Source organism: Anopheles ziemanni, chromosome 3 (assembly GCF_943734765.1).
Source record: "Anopheles ziemanni chromosome 3, idAnoZiCoDA_A2_x.2, whole genome shotgun sequence".
Taxonomy (NCBI): domain Eukaryota; kingdom Metazoa; phylum Arthropoda; class Insecta; order Diptera; family Culicidae; genus Anopheles; species Anopheles ziemanni.
Window position 1 is genome coordinate 16,150,951 of NC_080706.1, and position 21,899 is coordinate 16,172,849.

Sequence of the window (21,899 nt, forward strand, 5' to 3'; positions counted from 1 at the left end):
AAACATCGGGTAAGAGCGGCGTGTTGTTGTGAAGTTTGGTTGTCATTTTTATGAGTTTCTTGTAAACAGATTTAGTAAATCGCGCCGTTTTTATCCTACGACTATTCTGTAACGTTTCCTTTAACTAATTTTTAGGACGAAACAGCCAATATGGACGGGAAAAAGATTAGTTTTGGTTTTTCTAAAGTGAATAAAAAACAGCCCCTACAATCCGGTCCAGCGGCAAGCGTGCCGCTGAAAACCAAGGACGATTCGATACAACTGATAGAATGTTTGGAAGGGCAATCAATAAAAGTTGTTGGGTAGGTTGTAGTGGCAGAACAAGCATTTCTTGGAATATTCGTTGTGATTTCTATGAATTCCTTAATTTTTGCCTGTTTTAGGAAAACTGATGAACCGCCACCTCCGTTGGTTATACCGCTTCGCGAGCAGGATAAAACCACGGTTCCTGATCGATTGGCAAAGCTGTTAGGCATTAGGCAGGAAAAGCAAGGGCGCCTGCAAGCAGCCGAATCGAAGGAACCATCCACCGAAAGTAACACAAATGGTGGCAGTGTAGGCCGAGAAACAAGTGAAGTGAAGATTAAACAAGAACCAAGCGATGGCAGCTCGGCCACGGTTACAGAAACCTTAGAACAAAGGGCGGCACGCGAAATTCTGGATGACATAAACCAGGCAAACGTGAAGAAGGAAGAGCAGAACAATTTTGTTGTGCCACTTCTTCCCGAGGAGCTGCCTCTGGATGGTGCACGGGAAAGTACAATGGATGACTACGAATCGGTTCCCATAGAAAAGTTTGGTCTTGCAATGCTGCGTGGTATGGGCTACAAGGATGATCCGAAAAAAGACACCGCTAAAGTGGAAGGTCCAGATTTTGGACCGGTGATGCGCCCGAAGGGTCTCGGTTTGGGAGCAGATCGAGCGATAAAAGCAAAAGCGGCCAACGCGCTCCTCATTCCACCGGCACAGGGTGAAATACTCACGATGAAGCAGGGTGCGCAGATAAAGGTGCTGGCAGGAAAACATAAGGATGCATACGGAACGGTGAGTTTCAGTATTTGCTTTATTTATTTCCACCTGGATTTTCTTTTACAATACTGTCAAAACTTTTCAAATTTATCCGTATCTTTTACGAGCTCCCGCATACACTCACGATATCTTTGCAATCTTGCGTCCTTCGGAAAGTTTTGCGGGTTCTCACAAATTTCCGCCGGTAATTTGGCGAAATTCGGTAAGGCATAAGTGCCCATCGATAGCGCCAAGCTTCCGAAGCGTCGCATTTGTATTTCTAACTCCGATCGCGGAAGGGCTTTGTCGGGATCGCCTCCCAAGCGACGCAGACAGTCTGAAAACGTTCCGTAAAATGTGTCAATGAGGGAATCAAACTTCTCTCGTCGCAATTCGAGCTCCCCACACAGGTAGATGAAAAGTACGTAATCCAACACCGGCGAACTGTAGCGTGCCATTTGCCAGTCGAACAGAGAAACCTCGTTGACGTTTCCTTCCGTATCGTAGCCGAACATGACGTTGTTTGTCCAGCAGTCACCGTGATTAAGGGCAGTATACGGCTCTGCGAGATCGCCACGTATGCGCGCTCCGGTTCTTGGCCACATGTCGTTGCACAGTTCTAGCAGGCGATGATATTGCGCAGGTTCTTTCTGTGGATCGAATGCAGAAGCCGCCAGCCGGCAGTTACGTGGTGTCAAAGGACGAGTTTGTTCCGTATCCAGAACGATCGAGAGGACATCGTTCAGCTGACGTAGCTCTTCAAATACTTCTGGACGATGAACTTTTAGTGCGAATGAGCAAGCATTAAGTTTTCCCAGTGCCTGCATTAGCACATGGACATGCTCGTAATTTACCGATTTATACTGATCCAGCAATTTCAATCCGGGACGCTTGGGGTCGGTCAAGTCTTCCAGTATTAAAACAGCTTCCCCGCGCTCCCGGTCGAAGTACGTCTTGTAGCACTTGGGATAGTTCCCAAAGTACGACCCTTCTGCCCGGGTGACTCCCTGTTTCTCCTGCAGCTCCTCAAATGCCGGCAATACCCGCTGGTAAATGAACAGTTCTCGTTCGAAGAGTAACATCGCATGGAACCGTTCTCGCTGTTTTCGATCCTCTGGTGGAAATTTGCAAATGACCGACAGCAGGGGGTTCGTCGGATCATTTGCGCTCATGAACCGAGCACGCACAATCTGCCCAATGTAGCCGTCGCCTGATTTGGAACCTGGTTCATAGTTGATCTTTAGTTGTTCACGGTTGAAACCTTCACCTTCCGCCACACTCAGCAGCTGTTGTTGTACGTAGCTGGGGACGCTATCAGTCGCGGACATTTTTGGGCAACTTGCGCAAGATTACTGATATTACTTTCTGCCTTGCTGAAAGCGCTTTGTTTGTTTGATTACACCTGCTGTAAACAGGTCCATTTTGACAGGAGATAAACAGCACAAACAGCAGAATACTTCCATAAACTCCATGCTCTACGGCCCCATGGGTTTTAGGGGGCCATTCTTTTTTTTTGGATTGCTGGCTAAATTGCCGACATGGGACATTTGATGGATGTGATAATGAGTTTTCTTTCAAATTTAGGTTGTAAAGTACGGGCTTCAGAATTTTATAACCATACAAATTTGTCTGAAATGAATTTCACCGGATCAATTAAAACAAAACTTCCATAATGATCATGTTACCGGTTTCATTACTTTATCAGCGTGACCATCGCTAAGTTAGCGTTTAAAATCAAGCTTTGAACCATGTACAATTAGAAACATAAGGTTCAATTATTTTTTACGGTCAACAATACACGATAAAGTTAAAAACTTGTGCGCCGTTTTGAGCAAAACACGTTGATAAAACATTATCCAACCAACAATTTGCAAACTAAAGTTGAAAATATGCAGTAGTTTACATTCGGAATCTAACGAAAAGTATTGTATTAATTAAACTGTATCAATTTTTCCTTTTTGTTTTGTTGATTCTAATGACTAGATGACGCAACAGAATTGGGAAGATTATATAAGGAGAAGAAATATAGCGAAACAAAAAAGAATAAATACTTAGAAAATAATCCAAACCAGCGGATCCTATAAGCGGAGTCATCTGTTATCGCCTTAAAAATGCGCGCAGTTTCGGGACACCGCATGATCAAAGAAAATATTAAGAGAGTTTAGCGTTAGTTGACAACGACGCAGTTACGAAAAATAACACTCAAGACTCTTTCACACCCACAAACAAGAAAAATCAATTGGGTCAAGGAATTGATGAAGCTTTAAAAGAAAATGGGGATTGGAGCCGCGAATTCAAAAGAACGAAACTCTTAGCATTTCAGATTTGTAGAAATCTATTTCTCCTGAGCATTATAAATGTATTACAACTAAACGTATGAAATAATTGTATGACAAAGCTGCACACACGATAAGCATATACATTTTTTGAGCAATACTTTTGTGTGATCTTTCAGATACCAATTGTTTCAAGGCTCATAACAACCAATGGGTAATATCTTTATCGGCGCTATCTTATCCTATGTCTTATATGTAACCGAACCTTATCACATCCCGGATTGCGCCAGACATGCGCTTCCGATAGCGGGCAGCTGCCTTTTCCGTTGTACCATACACCATTTCGCTTTCATTTCCGCTCGTCATATCCTTCATCAGTTTCTCCATAGTCTCGTCGGTGTCCGGCAATTCGTCGGTCGGTGTACAAATGATTGGCATCACCATGAGCGACATAAGGAAACCGTACCGACCGAATCGTTTGAGGTGGTCACGGAATGCACTGCGGGGAAATTGTTTCTCAACGTTTCCACCGAGATTGTGTAGATGCTTGCTTAGGCTATTGTAGTAGATGCTGAGCAGTCGATGGTAGCTATGGGAACGTAGCTCTTCATCGGTACAGTTGAAGATAAAGTAGACCAGATCAAGGACCGGCGAACCGTATCGCGATAGCTGCCAGTCGATAAGTTTAATGTTGGTGGGGGTTACGTCCTGTAAAAAGGTGTATTAGTGAATCGGGTTAGCATCCTGTTTACAAATATGTTTAAAGCATGCAACAATGTTCACTTACATCTTCACCGTACTGAAACATCATATTATTCGACCAGCAATCACCGTGACCAATAATGGCGTAAGGTTCTGCTGCGTTGGCATCGACACACGCTTTCATTTCTTCCTGGCAACAATCGTGGAACTTTTCGAGCTTCTCCCGGCGGAAAGTGTCGTGCGGCTCCAGCGTATCGATTGCCCTCTGACACATCATAGACATCATCCGGTCGAACGAGTTGGTAGGATCAAGCTCAAACATTTTCCACATCGGATCGGTAAACTCACGGCACTGTGCGAACTCTTCCGGTTGCTGGTCTTTCATCGCGAACGATAGGGCGTGCAAGCGCCCAAGGGTGGTCATCAACAGGCTGGCATGCTCAAAATTGACCGGATTTGCCTTGTCCCACATCCGGAACGCTTGCAGCCGTAGGTCTTCCATAATGATCACCGATTCCATTTGGTCGACGTACGTTTTAGCATAGAAGCATCGGGGGATGTTGTCGAATTGGGGCACATTTTCTCCGAGAGCTTTTTCACTTTGAAATTTCGTCAGCAATGGAAGGATTATCTCGTACGCTTCCCCTTCCCGTTCGAACAGGGCGATGCCTTGCTGTTTGCGCATTTCGTTCTGTGGCAATAGCTTACACAGCACCACCAGTTCACGGTCCGCCTCCCGAATAAACACCTTCAGCAGTTCTCCCACGAATCCATCGCCCATGTTCGAACCAGACTCGGTTTCAAATCGGTAGAGTCCATCGGTGAATCCTTCCTTGCGAGCCACCTCCTCCAAGCCGGTCGCAATAAAGTGTGGCAAGGTGGTGTTTATTGGTTCCGGCATTTTCACGTTGTTTATTTCTCACAATTGAATGTAAAACACGGTAGAACTTTATCCAGGAGCACTTGTTGCTTGAACGAACCGTCAATGAATGAACCGTCGCTCATGTAAGAGGTCCGTATTTAAAGAAAATCACCATCAAACGCTCCCCTTACCGATCGGGCCTCCTACCTACTTTCGTGTCGCAGTGTTGTACATCCGCTGTACCGATAAGGGTTGATAAGTAGCGCGGAATGTAGGCCTTCTAGCGTGCGGTGCGACGCGTGACTGGCATCATTCAATCTTCAGTCTCTTAAAGCGTACGATATCATCTGGCGGTAGGTGAATTGTGTCGCGCGTGTGGCATGCGCCACCTAAGGAGTATTTTAGATTCGTAAATTATACTATCTTTGAATGGTGTCGCTATCACGATATTGATAAGATAGGCGCCTCAGTTCCACTTCATCAATGGGAAGTCGATAGAAAACAAATCTGCCACCCTCGCAGGTAATGGGGGGTTTTGCGTCGTTTTCTTTTTACAATGACTATGAACTTTTGGCATGCGACACCAGTGGCACATGGCACAGATGCATTGTGTCGCGAGCCGGTGATTGGCATAATCTCCGGTTTCCAACTCGATTCAATCAAGTCATCGTGACCATGTTCGTAGACGCGGTGATGAGTAGAAAAAGAATTGTGCATTGCGGGTATTTATTACCGCGAGAAACAATGAACACAACGCTAATTGGAGAGTGTGGAATACAGTTGGTGATAGCGTCTTATTTGTTTGAGAACTAGAGATACCCCACATACACCGCAATATACACCTTATTTTAATATACCATCATGATGATCGAAATTGAAAAGGTACGGTCACACATAATAAGCATATTTTGGTGGAGCTGGAGCCATAGTTGTTTGTTACAAACAACAGTATAGTATTGTTGCTGGCCAAAATATGTGACTGTGAATTTTATTTTTATTCTGTTTTAGGAAATAAAAGATCAGGCTCTTAGCCTGAAACTAATAGAATTAGTAAAAATGCACCCAGTCCTTTGGTCGGTATCGTCCAAGCCATACCTGGACGCCAATAAGAAGGTGGACGCATGGCGTGATATCGCTACCGACCTGGGGAAGTCCGAAAATACAGTTATCAAAAAATGGCAATCGTTGTGCGCATACTTACGAAAAGAAAATGCGAAAATTAAAAAAAGTATGATAACGGGTTCAGGTACGTAGATCGTTTGAAAACATGTTCTCTTCAAAGATGGAACTAATTATTTTGTTTTTTGTAGCGCGCTCCGAAGTTTACGAGTCGAAATGGTTTGCTTTTGAGAGTATGCAGTTCGTCGGCAATACTGCAAAAGCACGGGAGACGCAATCCACGGTAAGTTTAGTAAAAACTTCTATGTCTCGGTATCCTTGAGCTTAGGGTGACACGTTTTTCCTCGACAAACTTGATTAGTTCTGGTTGTCTTCCATCTCGGGTTCCCTTGGAGCTACATTTAGATCGTGCAATAGATGTAGCAAGCAAGCAATTAGTTGGCTAAGCTAAGGTTTAAAGATAATTAACACACTAGTCTTGACTAGACTTGAGCTAAACAGTGTATACAAGACTGCTAGTTCTATATTCGAAAAATAATTAAACAGAAAACATGTGGACTGTGACATATACAATTTTTGATCCATTATTTCTACAACATTACAGTTAGAGTAATTCTATAAAAAGCGCTTGGCAAAAAAAGTAACAAATAACAACATGATTTAATGATTTTTGAATACGTTTACATTCTGTTACGTTTACGTTTGGAGTATTTCTGCCAGGAACTCCTGCAAAAGGAGTTAACTGGATTAGATTAGGAAAAAGCTTTGTCGCCTAGTAGCATATAAGGCAAAGGAATGCTATATGGAATCCTCAAAATTTTAAAGATATATTTAAAGAATCGTTTTCTAAATCGTTAAATATTGAGCTATTGGCTAAAACTCCACCATCTGAAATTCTTTCCTGGCAGCCAACGTCTACGTATAAAAAATTATAGTTAGCATCAACAAAACAATGCTATAAAAATGTTTATTGTTATAATATTCCGCTGCAGTATTCTTCGGAGCTGTTATGCATACATGTTTGCCATCAATTGCTCCGATAGCATGTGGACAGTTCCATTTTCGCTCGAACTCTGTAGATATCTTCTTCCGTTGTGTAGTAGTTGACGGAAGCTAAAAAAGAGAAACCAAAGACTAATTACAAATTCATGTTCTACATAGCGATATTAAGCAATAAAATAAGTTTTTAATAAACATTTTCTTATTGTAGCAACAACATTCGAGATCACAGAACCACCAACCACCACCTGAACCAATCGATACCGATGTTATTACGCACCACCAGCCATCAACCGAAAATAGCGTTACCGAAGATATTATGCACCACCAGTCACCACCAGCAGAAAACAACACAGATATTGCTTTGCTCCAGCCCGAAAATGAAAATACCGATGCTATTACACAAAATACCAGAAAACGAATGGCACAAAACAATAAGGACGAAGACTTTTCAGCAATATTTTCCTCAATAGGACAAAGCCTAGAAACAATTATATCTAATATGAACAACTACAGTAGCCGGAACGTTACATTTGGAAACTACGTCACTCAAACCTTGGAAGGATTGCCCAAAACCAAACAAGAAAAGCTGATCCACAAAATCAACCAATGCATTTATGAAATACATAATGAAAATGATTCGTAAAAACATTTTAATGTAAATAACATTCTTCTTTTAACGATAGATGCTTCCATTTTTTTTTGCGGCATGATGTTTGCGGTGATGCTTGCCGTTGTGCAGCTTAGTAGATTAAGTTTTACCACCATAGCCACTTTGTTCATCGTTGATAAAGGGAGACGGTCCAGATGTAATTTTGGTACCGTTCTTTACATTGTAAGACCAGTACAGCCTTAAAGACACCATCGCGCACCGTTTGTTCGGCGAACCTTTTTTGGCATTCGTTTGTAATAGTGTGCGAAAGGTTCGCCAGCAAAGGTTTGTCTCGTGTGACCGTACCTAAACAACATTGAAACAACAGCTTTCCATGGCTTGCTTAGGAGAGTAACTAAGGTAAAACAATTTTTATTTCAATCGTGTCATTTAAAAGTATCCGTAGCGTATGCAATCTTTCACCACATCACTCATCCGCTTGGAGTAAGCATCCTTATTCGATTCGGTGGCTTTAAAGAAGCTCTCGTTTAGCTGGCTCGTTTCTTTCATTCGTTTAGCCATGGCTTCGATGTCGGGTAGCTCCTCCGCGCGTGTACACATCATTGGTACCAGGAACATTCCCATCAGGATGCCGTAGTGTCCAAACTCGATCAACTGTTTGTCTAGGGCAGCGCGTGGGAACAACTCGTTCACATCGTGCTTAAGTTTTGCCAGCATTGTCGAAAGCGAGCTATGGTAGAGGTCAATCATTTCTTCGTAATGCTTCCGACGAAAGTCCCCATCGGTGCAGGAAAACAAGAAGTATACCAAGTCTTGAACGGGCGTGACGTACCGGAGTAGCTGCCAGTCGAAGAAAATAACCTCTTCGGGCGATTCATTCTGTGGATATGTGTTTCGTTTGGAAAAAAATCGTCAGTTAAATATAGGTTATGATATTCAGCAAGGGTTCAAACCTACCTGATACCGGAACATCATGTTGTTTGTCCAGCAATCTCCATGTCCAGCAACCGCGTACGGCTCGGCTAGGGAAGCATCACCACACCGTAGAAGCTCACGGAAAACATTCACCTTTAGCTGTTCCATCTTCGCCCTTGCCTCGATGTCCTCGGCGTCCAACGCATCAATGACCATTTGCAACTGCGATAGCATCATGTTCCGGAAGGGACCATCCTCTTTCAGCATCGGATCAAACGGGTTCGGAAGTTTAAACTGTTCGAATTCTTCTGGCCGGTCACGCTTCATCGCCAGCGAGATCGCATGCAGTCGACCGAGGTGCGTTATGAAGAGTCGCGCGTGCTCATAATCGACCGGTTGCCGTTTGTCCCACAGGCGGAACTCCCGTAGGCGTAGATCTTCCATCACGATCACCGATTCCTGGGCAACCTCGTCGCAGTGAGCGTAGTAGCAGCGGGGGGCATGGAAGAACCCATCCTCCCGACTCTCGACCCCCTTCTGCCTTTGGTACTCGAAAATCAAGGGTAGGAACCGTTCGTATACGAGGGCCTCCCGGGCGAACGCAATCATGGCACTAAACTGCTCCCGGCGGGCATCGTCCAGCGGGGGAATCTTGCACAGATACACCTCCTTCCGTTCGCCTTCGCTAATCACTGCCTTGAACATCTGGCCGACGAAGCCATCGCCCTTGCTGGAACCGAAATCGAAGTCGATCGAAAACATGCCCTCGGTGAAGCCTTCCCGTGGGGCCAGACGCTCCAGCGCGCTGTAGAGATAGGCTGGCAATTCCGGGACCTGTTCTACCTCACCATCACCATCACCGTCACTATGGCCATTGTGGCCGTTCGTTGCGGGTTCCGTCGCCGTTGATTGCTTTTGGTCTGCCATTCGTTTCGCTAAAAGGAGGCGGGAGATCGACGATGATAACTGTCCACTCTAGCGCACCTACAGCACACGACTGATTCGACCGATGGGGGCAAAACTTCAAAAGTCCGCAATCGCGTGCTCCAAGCTCACTTGGAGAAGCGGGATGAATCTGGTTAAATCGTGCATAGCACATAGCTGGCGGTCCGCGAAAGGAGAAGCTGGTGAGCGATGGAAGGGCATATATATTTATCTTTCATGACAACAGTGTGTGCACGCGCGCGTTCCGTCGGCTCCAGCGATCGTTGCTGAACTTGACACTCGAAGTTCTAGGCGTCTTGCGTAACTGTGCCAGCCTCAGAACGGGGAGTGGGAACTTGAAATCACCAATATTGGATTGGCAATGACGGCGCATTTTTGTAGACATTATTCGACGTGTTCGCCGTTATGTTTTTTAGGTGTCCAGTTAGGCAAAGTGTACATGTGAGTGTGTGTTCTATCCTTCCTACATTGCAGTTGATTTTGTTACTCACAATTTCTTACGATTGCCGTTCAAGTCGCGCCAATTGGTTGCGGACTTCGCGGCACTCGTTTCATCATCACGGAATTTCGCATAGTGACGGTTAAAAGACGACGGCTTATGGCGTTAATAAATACAACCAATTGATTCACCATGGAACGCTTTAAAAGGAATGTGATGATGGTACTTCCTTTCGTTGCGCTGAAACAAAGACATTTGAATCTGTCTAGTGATAACATAACACTTTATGACAAACCGCACGAAACGCTCGTTCCAGAGATGGAATTCTCTCTGTGGCGTTAATCATGGAGCTTCGCTGTCGTGTGCGGTATGTGGTTTCGGTGGTTGATGATTAGATTTAATTTCGGTAGGTTGAGATAGATTCTCGGTGTCCAGATAGGAGCTGGTTGGTGTGTGTAGCGAGTTGTAAAGGTTGATTTGTATATTGTTGTGTGTTGATCTTTTATTTTTGCAAATCATCCAAACGGTGCATTTTTTCTCTATTCTATTACGCTTTAATCTTTAAAGTTTAAAGAAACGGAACAATGTTCAGTCAAAGTTTGTAAGAATTATTATTTTCTGATTTTTATAGAGACTTTGACCCTTTCATATACATTTGCCATGCAATGTTTTGAAAATTGTGCCATCACACAATACAAATTCTAGCTTATTTGCTGCAAATGATTCGTATGACCTGCCTGTTTAGCTATCGATCTTAGGTTGAAGAACTTTGTGTCGAAATAAGGTGAAGTTTACATCCAGAACAAGCGAACATTGCAAAGAAGCATGCATCGTGATCACAATCTGGGGCGTATAACAACCGAGTCAATTGGTAGAAGCGCGTCAGTGTGGCGATTACGCTATAGTTCAGCGGACATCCATTCTTTGTAGAGAACGGAACTAAATCGTACTGGAGATGGAGACTAGTAACGGATTTCCTAAGAACATTGAAAGTGAAAGTTCAACTCCCGAACAGAACGATCCTCCTGTGGATACAGCGGTCAATTTGGTTGGCGATCGAAATGATTCGCTGGAAACAACTCCTGATCAACCAGCAATGGAACTACCAAAGTACATTCATTTGGCAATGGAACAGGTGGCAAAAAACCAGGGCTTCAATGCAGGCCAGTTTTTACTCGACTTCCAACCGGGTTCGAGTAACGGTGATGGATTTGTTGGAGAACTGTTCAAAGCCACGCTCACGGAAGGTGGCCGTCGGAAGGATTTCCTTTGCAAGGTGCCACCATTGAACGAGGCACGTCGGGAGCAGTATCCGGTAATGGAGATCTTCGCGCGTGAAACACTTGCGTACAGTAAATTCCTTCCGCTAGCGTTTTCCTACCAGGAAGAAAAGGGAATCGGCCGTGAGGATGGATTCTTTAGTGTTCCCAATTGTTTCCTCGCAGAGTGTGACGAAGTAGCCGAAGAATCGGTCATTGTGATGGAAGATTTACGGCTAGCTGGGTATCGTATGTGGGACAAGCTGGTTCCGGTGAACTATGAACACGCCCGTTTGGTGATGGACCAGCTCGGTCGATTGCATGCGGTTTCGTTGGCGTTGAAGCGTGATCGTCCCCAAGAACTGGCACAATTTAAGGAGCTCGAACCGTTTAAAGAGCTAGCCGGAGCCGATAGTTCGTTCGTTGTCATGCTTAGGAAGATGACACTTGATGCCATGGATACGTTGGAGCCACAGGAAACGCTGGAACGTACCAAGTTGCAGAGCATGCATGATAACATGATGCAGAATATAGAACTCTTTTCGGACGGTGCTCAGGCGGAGCCGTTTACGGTAGTTGCTCATGGTGACTGTTGGGTTAACAACTTTATGTTCCAGTATGTGGTAAGGTTTAAGAGTATGAACCCCAGAAAGGATTTTACCATAGCTAAACACTCAATCATACTTCTAGAATGGAACTCCAAAGAACATTATGCTTCTCGACTGGCAATGTCTACGCTATGTATCGCCTGTTATTGATCTGGTATATTTCATATTCTGCTGCACGGACGAAGAGTTCCGCCGATGTCACTACGACGAGATGATGAGCATCTACTACCACTCTATGGCAACATTGCTCGAAAAGCTCGGCCATAACCCGCAGGAAGTGTTTCCTCGGACCGCTCTTATGCGTCAGTTGCGAAAGTTTGGTAGCTTCGGTTTAATGATGGCCGCGTTTCTCATACCTCTGATGAGCAACGAAGAACTGCCCGACATGAACGAGACGGCCGAAAAGTTTCGCGAAGAGCAACTCGTCGACTTAACGGTGTTCACGAAAAATACCAACCAAACGGCCTACCGGAAGCGGATGAGTGCGGTTATACGAGATGCCGTGCGGTATGGTTATGTCTGATGACCAACAAACATAGACATTCGGAAAAATCCTCCACAGTTATGCGGGTTCCAATCGAATAAACCCCTCCCAAAAACCTAATTTCTGCGTATCGATTATTCTGTTACCTATTTTGGAAATTGAAAGGTGCCAACAAACAAGTACATCTAACTGTGACCGCCAAACGCAAAAACAAAACATAAGATAAGAGATAACAGTGCTCAGGAGTGTGGCTGTCTCGTGGCCGCAGGAAATTATCTCAACACTCTGCCATAAATGGCCCGATTGTTGGTCGTGTGCCAAGTTTTCCTAGGTCGTGATTAGATTCGGTAAATGCGGTGGGAGAGAGATAATTTCTGTGCCTTCAGTCAGCTACTAAGCCATTTTTTTTCGGGGACCATGTCTCCGATTTCGGTGTTGTGGTAAATTTCCACCGCCTTTTATAGTAAAACGGAACCCCATGTACATGGTTCTACATCCGGTGTGGTTATCAGCCCAGACATTAGGGTTATTTGGCAGCAAGAAAGGCGATGTCTTGAGTAAGACATCCCGCGCATGATGATGCAAAAAAAAACCTGCGCCATATCGGAATAATATTGCCACTGAGCACCCATTTATCCCCTCCCTCCCTGTGTGTGCAGCTTCATCTGAATCCTTCAGAATGGCAGGTAGTCGTCACGGGAGTCTTCTGATGAGGTTGATAACCGATCGACGCTTATGACGCGGCAAACCAGTTGTCGTCGTGTAGCAATCGTTGTGGTGAAATGATTAGATAAAATAGGGTACCAGTGGGAGGAGCCCGCTAGAGGAAGCTACCTTATTTCATTGTTTTTATCGGTTCTCCCCCCTGTCCGGTTTCGATATTTTATACGTGACATTATCTTACCTGGTTCTCGGATGGAACTGCTTATAACAGAACGTCAATTGACCGGAACGATTCAGTTGATCGGCTACCGTGAAGTTCAAAGCAACTACGCAAGCTAAGTGAGCAAAGTGTTTTTTTTTTTTGTGAGTAAGAGTATTGAGTACTACTTCAAAATGGTGGCGGAAACACAGACGGACTCCATCGTTGAGCACTCGGCGGGGGATGTCGGGTCGGTTGAAGTACACCAAGAACAAACACCGGTTGTAATGGTTGAGGAATCGGTTGAGAAAGTAAACGCTTTCGAGCACCAGCAGGAGCTGACCGAGGAGGAGCAAGTATCATCAGTTCAAGAATTAGCGCCAGTTATCGTCTCTGAGGCACCGGCTCAACAAGTGACCGTCGCTGAGATTCGCACAGCTGCTACTAGCGAGGAAACGGAAACTGTGATCGAAAAGAGCGTAGAAGAATCAATTTTAACCGCTTCTGACAATCCGACCGTGGTAGAAAAGGAAGTTCCTAGTGAACCGAAACCCCAACAGGAAGAAGTTCCCTTGGAGGAACGTGTTATCGTAACGCAACAAGAAGAACCTGTCGTAAACAACGTACATAAAGAGGCTCCAGCACCAACAAACAAAACTGCTGACACAATGGAACTGCCCAAGTTCATCCATAGGGCTATGGAGAAGGTTGCCATCGAGCAGGGATTCACTCCCGGTCAGGTGAAGATCGAGTTTGACGTGGGATCCAACAAGGGCGACGGTTTCGTAGGCGAGATGTTCAAGGCTTTCCTTACCGAGGGTGACCGCCGGGAGGTGTACCTATGCAAGGTTCCTCCACTTAACGAGGCCCGCAGGCAGCAGTTTCCAGCGATGAAAATTTTTACTCGTGAAATGCTTGCCTATACACAGTTCCTGCCGATCATGTTCGCCTACCAGGAGGAAAAGGGAGTCGGTCGGGAGGACGGATTTTTCAGCGTGCCAAAGTGCTACCACGCGGAGTGTGACGAAGCGGCCGAAGAGGCAGTTATCATTATGGAAGACTTGCGACTGGATGGATATCGCATGTGGGACAAGATGGTTCCGGTGAACTACGAACATGCTAGAATGACGATGGAGCAGCTCGGTCGGTTGCATGCCGTTTCGATGGCATTGAAAAGAGACCGTCCGCAAGAGTTCGAGCAGTTTAAGGTACCCGATCCAATGAAGATCATGATGCCTGAAGGGGGACCCTTCGAAGGTATGATGCGACAGATGATTGTCGATGCGATAGAAACTCTAGAACCGCACGAAACGACGGAGCGTACCAAGATGCAGAAGCTGCTCAACAACATGCGGCCGGAGATGGACAATTGCTCCAATCCTGACCTAGCTGAACCATACACTGTGCTCGGGCATGGTGATTGCTGGGTGAACAACTTTATGTTCCACTACAAGGTACGCCGAAGATAATTGAAATCTCATAGCAATGTCTTCTAACGATTTACCTTTCGTCTTCGTTTTCTATCTAGAATGGAGCACCGGATAAAATAATCTTACTCGACTGGCAGATCACACGCTATGTAACTCCCGTGCTTGACCTTGTCTACTTCCTGTTCTGTTGCACGGACGAAGAGTTCCGTCGGCGTCACTACGATGAGATGATGAGCGTCTACTACAACGCATTGTCGACGTTGCTCGAAAAGCTTGGCCACAATCCCCAGGAAGTGTTCCCCCGAACCGCCCTTATGCGCCAGCTGCGAAGATTCGGTCGGTTCGGTATTCTGATGGCCGTATTCCTGGTGCCGATGCTATGCACGCGCAACGAAGATCTACCCGATATGGACGAAGCGGCGGAGAAGTTCCGCGAAACTCAAAATGTCGACATGAACCATTTCACGGCGCACGCCAATAGGAGCGCGTATCATAAGCGTATGAGTGCGGTGATAAGAGACATCGTTCGCTACGGTTATCTGTAGATCCAAGGACGGATCGTGTATGCGGCATACCAAAGTTGAGTGACCCGAGCATCGTTGAGAGTACTCCAAACCTAGGCATATGTGTATCGGATATGTAAGGTGAATTTGAAATGTTTCATAGCTGATATTTTTCGGTGGGAAGTTTTTGTGTTTAGTAGCTTACCTTGATTAGACATGCTTTGGGAATGAATCTGGAAGCTCAATCATCGCAGAACGAGATTTTGAAAAACTCGTTAGCGTATCGCTAATAGTTTCTGTTGTGATGCAAATAGTTGCATTTGTAATTTAATAAAAATTCAACCATATCAAAGTATTCACATTTTATTTTCCTTTGCACGAAGAAAATGAAAATATTTCGTAAAATGATGTTTCAATCAAAGTAGTCTAATACTTCCGATCCGAGGTGGGCATGGTATTGTAATGAACCATCAGCCTATACGAGTAACCATGGTACCAAGTCTGAAATTAAACAAACCAAGTGGCTCTTGAATGTAACAAATGGTTAGTCAATCATATTTTCTTCCTATAAGGGACGATGTATGATTGATTATAATTTATTTTCCCACCAGTTCACCACCAATTGAAAATGAGTGCCAAAAACAAACAACTACATCTACCTCCCGTGCCAACGGAACGTCATTCTATGTCAACGCGTATAGAAGATAAGCATTCTTATCTAATTTCTGTTTGATAAAACACGTACACAGGTTATCGATGCAAGCCGTTTCCCTCTTGGACTTACCAAACGTCAGTTGCAAGAAGTGCTCGAGAGAAAAGGTGGCCTAGAAATTCCAAATTACGTGCTCTATGCGCTGGCAGGTGTTGCCCAACATCTGGGCTATATTTCCGGCCAGCACACGGTGGACTACGATTTTCGCTCCGGTGCAAACAACGCACGGTAGTGTCTGTCTTCTACCGGGTGACGTTTCGAGAGGAACCCCGTGAAACTACCGTCCTTTGCAAAGTACCACCACCCGGTGCCGACGAAACCCTGCTTACACTGTTCGAGAGGGAAGTGTTCGTGTACTGCCGGTTTTCGAGCATTTCCCTTATATGTACAGATTCATCTGAATTCTTCTGAATGGTAGACAGTCACGGGAGTCTTCTGATGAGATTGATAACCGATCGACGCCTATGACGCGGCAAGTTGGCGTCGTGTAGCAATCGTTGTGGTGAAATGATTAGATAAAATAGGTTACCAGAGGGACGCACCCGCTAGAGGAAGCTACCTTATTTTATTGTTTATATTGGTTCCCCTCTGTCCGGTTTCGCCATTTTATACGTGACATTATCTTACCTGGTTCTCGGATGGAACTGCCTATAACTGAACGTCAATGGACCGGAACGATTCAGTTGATCGGTTACCGTGAAGTTCAGCGCAAATACGCAGGCTAAGTGAGCAAAGTGTTTTTTGAGAGTAAGAGTATTGAGTACTACTTCGAAATGGCGGCGGAACCAAAGACGGACTCCATCGTTGAGCACTCGGCGGGGGATGTCGGTTCGGTTGAAGTACACCAAGAACAAACACCGGTTGTAGTGGTTGAGGAATCGGTTGAGAAAGTGAAAGTTTCCGAGCACCAACAAGAGCAGACCGAGGAGGAGCAAGTACCAGCAGTTCAAGAATTAGCGCCAGTTATCGTCTCTGAGGCACCGGCTCAACAAGTGACCGTCGCTGAGGGTCGCACAGCTGCTTCTATCGAGGAAACGGAAACTGTGCTCGAAAAGAGCGTAGAAGAATCAATTTTGACCACTGCTGAGGATTCGACCGTGGTAGAAAAGGAAGTTCCAAGTGAACCGAAACCACAACAGGAAGAAGTTCCCTTGGAGGAACGTGCCATCGTAACGCAACAAGAAGAACCTGTCGTAAGCGACGTACATAAAGAGGCTCCTGCACCAACAAACGAAACTACTGACCCAATGGAACTGCCCAAATTCATCTATAGGGCTATGGAGAAGGTTGCAATCGAGCAGGGATTCACTCCCGGGCAGGTGAAGATCGAGTTTGACGTGGGATCCACCAAGGGTGACGGTTTCGTGGGCGAAATGTTCAAGGCTTTCCTTACCGAGGGTGACCGCCGGGAGGTGTACCTATGCAAGATTCCTCCACTTAACGAGGCCCGCAGGCGGCAGTTTCCAGCCGCCATGAAAATTTTTACTCGTGAAACGCTTGCCTATACACAGTTCCTGCCGCTTATGTTCGCCTACCAAGAGGAGAAGGGAGTCGGTCGGGAGGACGGATTTTTCAGCGTGCCAAAGTGCTACCACGCGGAGTGTGACGAAGCGGCTGAAGAGGCAGTTATCATTATGGAAGACTTGCGACTGGATGGATACCGCATGTGGGACAAGAAGGTTCCGGTGAACTACGAACACGTTCGAATGACGATGGAGCAGCTCGGTCGGTTGCATGCCGTTTCGCTGGCTTTAAAAAGAGACCGTCCGCAAGAGTTCGAGCGGTTTAAGGTACCCGATCAAATGAATCTTACGATGCCTGAAGGGGGACGCATCGAAGGTATGTTGCGACAGATGATTGCGAATGCGATAGAAACTCTAGAACCGCACGAAACGACGGAGCGTACCAAGATGCAGAAGCTGCTCAACAACATGCGGACGGAGTTGGAAAATTGCTTCAAACCTGATCCTGCTGAACCATACACAGTGCTCGGGCATGGTGATTGCTGGGTGAACAACTATATGTTCCACTACAGGGTACGCCAACGAGAATTAAAATCTCATAACAATGTATTCTAACGGGTTACCTTTCGTCTTCGTTTTCTATCTAGAATGGAGCACCGGATAAAATAATCATACTCGACTGGCAACTCACACGCTATGTATCACCCGTGCTGGACCTTGTCTACTTCCTGTTCTGTTGCACGGATGAAGAGTTCCGCCGGCGTCACTACGATGAGATGATGAGCGTCTACTACAACGCATTGTCGACGTTGCTCGAAAAGCTTGGCCACAATCCCCAGGAAGTGTTCCCTCGGACCGCCCTTATAAGACAGCTGCGAAGATTCGGTCGGTTCGGTATTCTGATGGCCGTATTCCTGGTGCCGTTGCTTTGCACACGCAAAGAAGATCTACCCGATATGAACAAAGCGGCGGAAATGCGTGAAGCTAAAAATGTTGAAAAGAACCATTTCACGGCGAACGCCAATAAGAGCGCGTATCATAAGCGTATGAGTGCGGTGATAAGGGACATTGTTCGCTATGGGTATCTGTAGATCCAAGGACGGATCGTGTATGCGGCATACCAAAGTTGTGTAACCAGAACCTTGAGATTACTCGAAACCTAGGCTCAAGTGAATCGAATATGTAAAGTGAATTTGAAATGTTTCATACCTGACATTTTTCGACGAAAAGTTTTTGTGTTGAGTTGCTTACACTTTGGGGAATGAATCTGGAAGATCAATCATCGCAGAACGAGATTTTGAAAAACTCGTTAGCGTATCGCTAATAGTTTCTGTTGTGATGCAACCAGTTGCATTTGTAATTTAATAAAACCAATCCACCATATCAAAGATTTCACATTTTATTTTCCATGGCGTAAAGGGAATGCACGAAGAAAATGAAAATGTTTCGTGAAATGATGTCAATCAAAGAAGTCCAATACTTCCGATAGTTAGGCATGGTATTGTAATAAACCATCAGTCTATACGCTACAAGTAACCTTGATATGATTGATTATAATTTATTTTCCCACCAGTTCACCACCAATTGAAAATGAGTGCCAAAAACAAACAACCACATCTACCTCTCGATCCAACGGAACGTAATTCTCCGTCAACGCGTATAGAAGATAAGCAATCTTATCTAATATCTGTTTGATAAAACGCGTGCACAGATGGTAGTTGTTTCCCTCTTCGGCGTACCAAACGTCAGTTTCAAGAAGCTCTCGTTCGATCAGCATGAAAGGTGGCTTAGAAATTCCAGATTACGTGCTCCATGCGCTGGCAGGTGTTGCCCAACATCTGGGCTATATTTCCGGCCAGCACACGATGGACTACGATTTTCGCTCCGGTGCAAACAATCGCACGGTGGTGTCTGTCTTCTACCGGGTGACGTTTCGAGAGGAACCCCGTGAAACTACCGTCCTGTGCAAAGTACCACCACCCGGCGCCGACGAAACCCTGCTTACACTGTTCGAGAGGGAAGTTTTCGTGTACGGTAAGCTACTGCCCGCTTTCGAGCAGTTCCAGCGCACCCGACATGAACTGCTAGCGTCACAATCGAAAGCCTCCACGGATTCGGAAGAGCAGGTGGTTGCTTTTGCACCTCGTTGCTACCACGCACACTGCGATGTGAAGAAAGGCGAAGGGATTATCGTGCTGGAGGATGTTAGCAGGCGTGGGTTTTCGAACCGCCACAAATTCGAGCCTATGGACTATGACCATGCCCGGCTAGCGATGGTGCAGCTTGGGCGGTTTCATGCGATTTCTCTCGCACTCAAGCAGCAACAGCCGGAGCTGTTTGAACAGTATCGGCACATGGGAGACGTCACCCGGGAGCGTGTCCTCCAGATGGAAGGATTCGAGCAGACTATGGAACAGGCGTTTGAAAGTGCAATCGCAACATTGAACCCGGGTGACGTAGGACGGCGCGAGAAGCTGGCACGCCTTCGGGGCAGTTTTGCCGAGGAGTTGCAGAACATTAGCGACGCTGCCCTTTCGGAGCCGTTCTGTGTCGTATGCCACGGAGACTTTGCTGCGGACAACATGATGTTTTCCTACAATGTAAGAGTTTGTTTGAGTGTGAAAAATGAAGTGAGATGGTTTAATAATTTAATCACATTCCAGGGCGGCTTTCCAAATCGGCTCATCCTGCTCGACTGGCAGTTGGCAAAATACGGCTCACCCGCGTTGGACTTTGTGCAGACCATCTTTCTCTCCACGGACGAATCGTTCCGCCGCAATCACTACGACAATATGCTTCAGACCTACCACAACGCTCTGATGAGTCACCTGGAGCGTTTTGGAGACGATAGTGCCACCGAATGGTTTCCCTTGACAGTGTTAATGCGGTTGATTAAGTTACAGGCGCGTCAAGCGCTTGTCCTAGGTTTGCTACACATACCACTAACGGTGGCCAGCGAAGAAGCGGCAGTGGCCAACACCGGAGACGAGCCGGATGCGGTAGAAACTGACGAACAGAGAGAGGACAGTAGGTCCATCGACATAAGTGATGTGGGCGATGCCAAGTATCAAACGCGTATGGTTGGTTTACTGAAAGACGTGTTCCGGCTTGGATATCTATAAGTGTTCATTTAGAAGCTAGAAGTGATTTTATTAAATAATGGGTGCTGAATACTTATTCATTATTTTATAAACAATTTATTTACTCTTGTTCAATACATAATAAAACTTGCACAATAAATACATATCTAGTTGTTGTTTCCATAAAATGCGTCAGAATTCATGTTTTGTGTACTTATCACTAATGTCCTTGTTTTTTAATTTTATTTCCAGATTCAAAGTATAGACGAGGAACTGAGTCGCGTGATTGTAAAGTACGCTCTTGGCGGTGCTCAAGAATCGATGAACGAGTACTTGGTTCAAGTCGTGTCGAAGGAGGAGTACAACAAGTATGCCAGAATTTTAAGTAGGTGCCCTTAAGGTTTGATTTCACGGATTTCAAAACCAATTAATAAAACATTATACTAAACAAAATATTTTTATTGTAGACGCTGCAAAGTACGAGGAATTTAAAAATCGAGAGATGGGTTCGAAATCGGAACAGGTGAATGATGACGATAGAGCTAAATCACGCAAAGGTGAATCGTCACGCTCGGAACGGACCAACGACCGACGACAAGAGCGCGTCGCTCCTTCAGTTCCACCCAGCGAAAGAAGATCACGTGAACGGGATCGATACGATCACCGATCCCACCGAGATCGAGAGGAGAGCGACAAGCGAAACGCTGTGAAAAGTAGTGACCGATCGCGAGAACAGAAGAAAAATCACGACCAACGTGAACGATCGTCTGAACGGTCGGAACGACGACGGCGCAGTCCACCACTTGATGGGAAAAGCGGTGGCAGTTCGCGTCGAAAGGAAAGCACACGAAGCACTAGTGGTAGTGATAGTGAGCGTAGTAAATCGGACAGCGATAGCGATGAACGTAGGAAACATAAGAAATCGTCCTGCTCGTACGTACGGACGTCATCGGGGACGAAGAAAAAATCACACAAATACAAACAACGCCGGGAGCGACGGGATGAACGTGACTCGTCGTACGATCGGCGCGATCGTAGACGGCACGGGTCGGACTCGGAGTCCGATGACAAGCACCATAAGAAAAAGACCAAGAAAAGTAAAAAACCCCGCAGTCGATCCCGCAGTCGGCGATAGAAACGAAGCCTGTGAGCTTAATAAGTTTCCTGATAATCCTATAGTCTGAACTGAATTGAACTGAAATAAATGACCCATCGTCCTTTGTGACGGAATGAAGAAACACATTTTATTTTGGTTAAGGTGTGTTTTGCTGGATTGGATAAATCACAACGAAGAAATATTTCAGTTCATTTTCAAAGGACACCCACGTGGACTAATGGAGGCGCATGGTGCTTCTTGATGGTGATCCAATTAGTTAGTGAATTTAAATTACTAAGAACTCAAGGAATGTAATTGAAATTATTTGTGTTTTATCTTTTCCAATTACGAAAAATATAATGTATTTTTTCCACGAAATTATTTATTTGTTGTCGCTGTTTGCAGCTTTGCGCGGTGATAATTATACAACTAAATGACCACATTTTGAATATACGAAAAATCTCTTAAAGTTAACACTTACACACTTACGGGAGGAACGAGTTTCGAGGCAAAAATTTACTACC

At 45.4% G+C, this 21,899-nt stretch overlaps 3 protein-coding genes across 3 annotated transcripts; 2 read left to right on the forward strand and 1 right to left on the reverse strand.

Moving 5' to 3' along the window:
• The first annotated feature begins 150 nt into the window (after nt 1–150).
• On the forward strand, nt 151–21,436 carry LOC131289337 (G-patch domain and KOW motifs-containing protein). The gene is made up of 5 exons (XM_058318571.1): nt 151–302; nt 384–494; nt 537–1,044; nt 20,532–20,664; nt 20,747–21,436. The coding sequence occupies exons 1-5, from the start codon at nt 151–153 to the stop codon at nt 21,412–21,414; spliced, it is 1,572 nt and encodes a 523-aa protein (XP_058174554.1). The 3' UTR covers nt 21,415–21,436.
• On the reverse strand, nt 3,534–4,887 carry LOC131289339 (uncharacterized oxidoreductase dhs-27-like). Its single transcript, XM_058318573.1, has 2 exons — nt 4,072–4,887; nt 3,534–3,992 (listed from the first exon to the last, which is right to left on the reverse strand). Exons 1-2 carry the CDS (start codon nt 4,885–4,887, stop codon nt 3,534–3,536), a joined length of 1,275 nt encoding a protein of 424 aa, XP_058174556.1.
• Nucleotides 18,975–20,321, forward strand: LOC131289338 (uncharacterized). Its single transcript, XM_058318572.1, has 2 exons — nt 18,975–19,799; nt 19,863–20,321. Exons 1-2 carry the CDS (start codon nt 18,975–18,977, stop codon nt 20,319–20,321), a joined length of 1,284 nt encoding a protein of 427 aa, XP_058174555.1.
• Nucleotides 21,437–21,899: the final 463 nt, after the last annotated feature.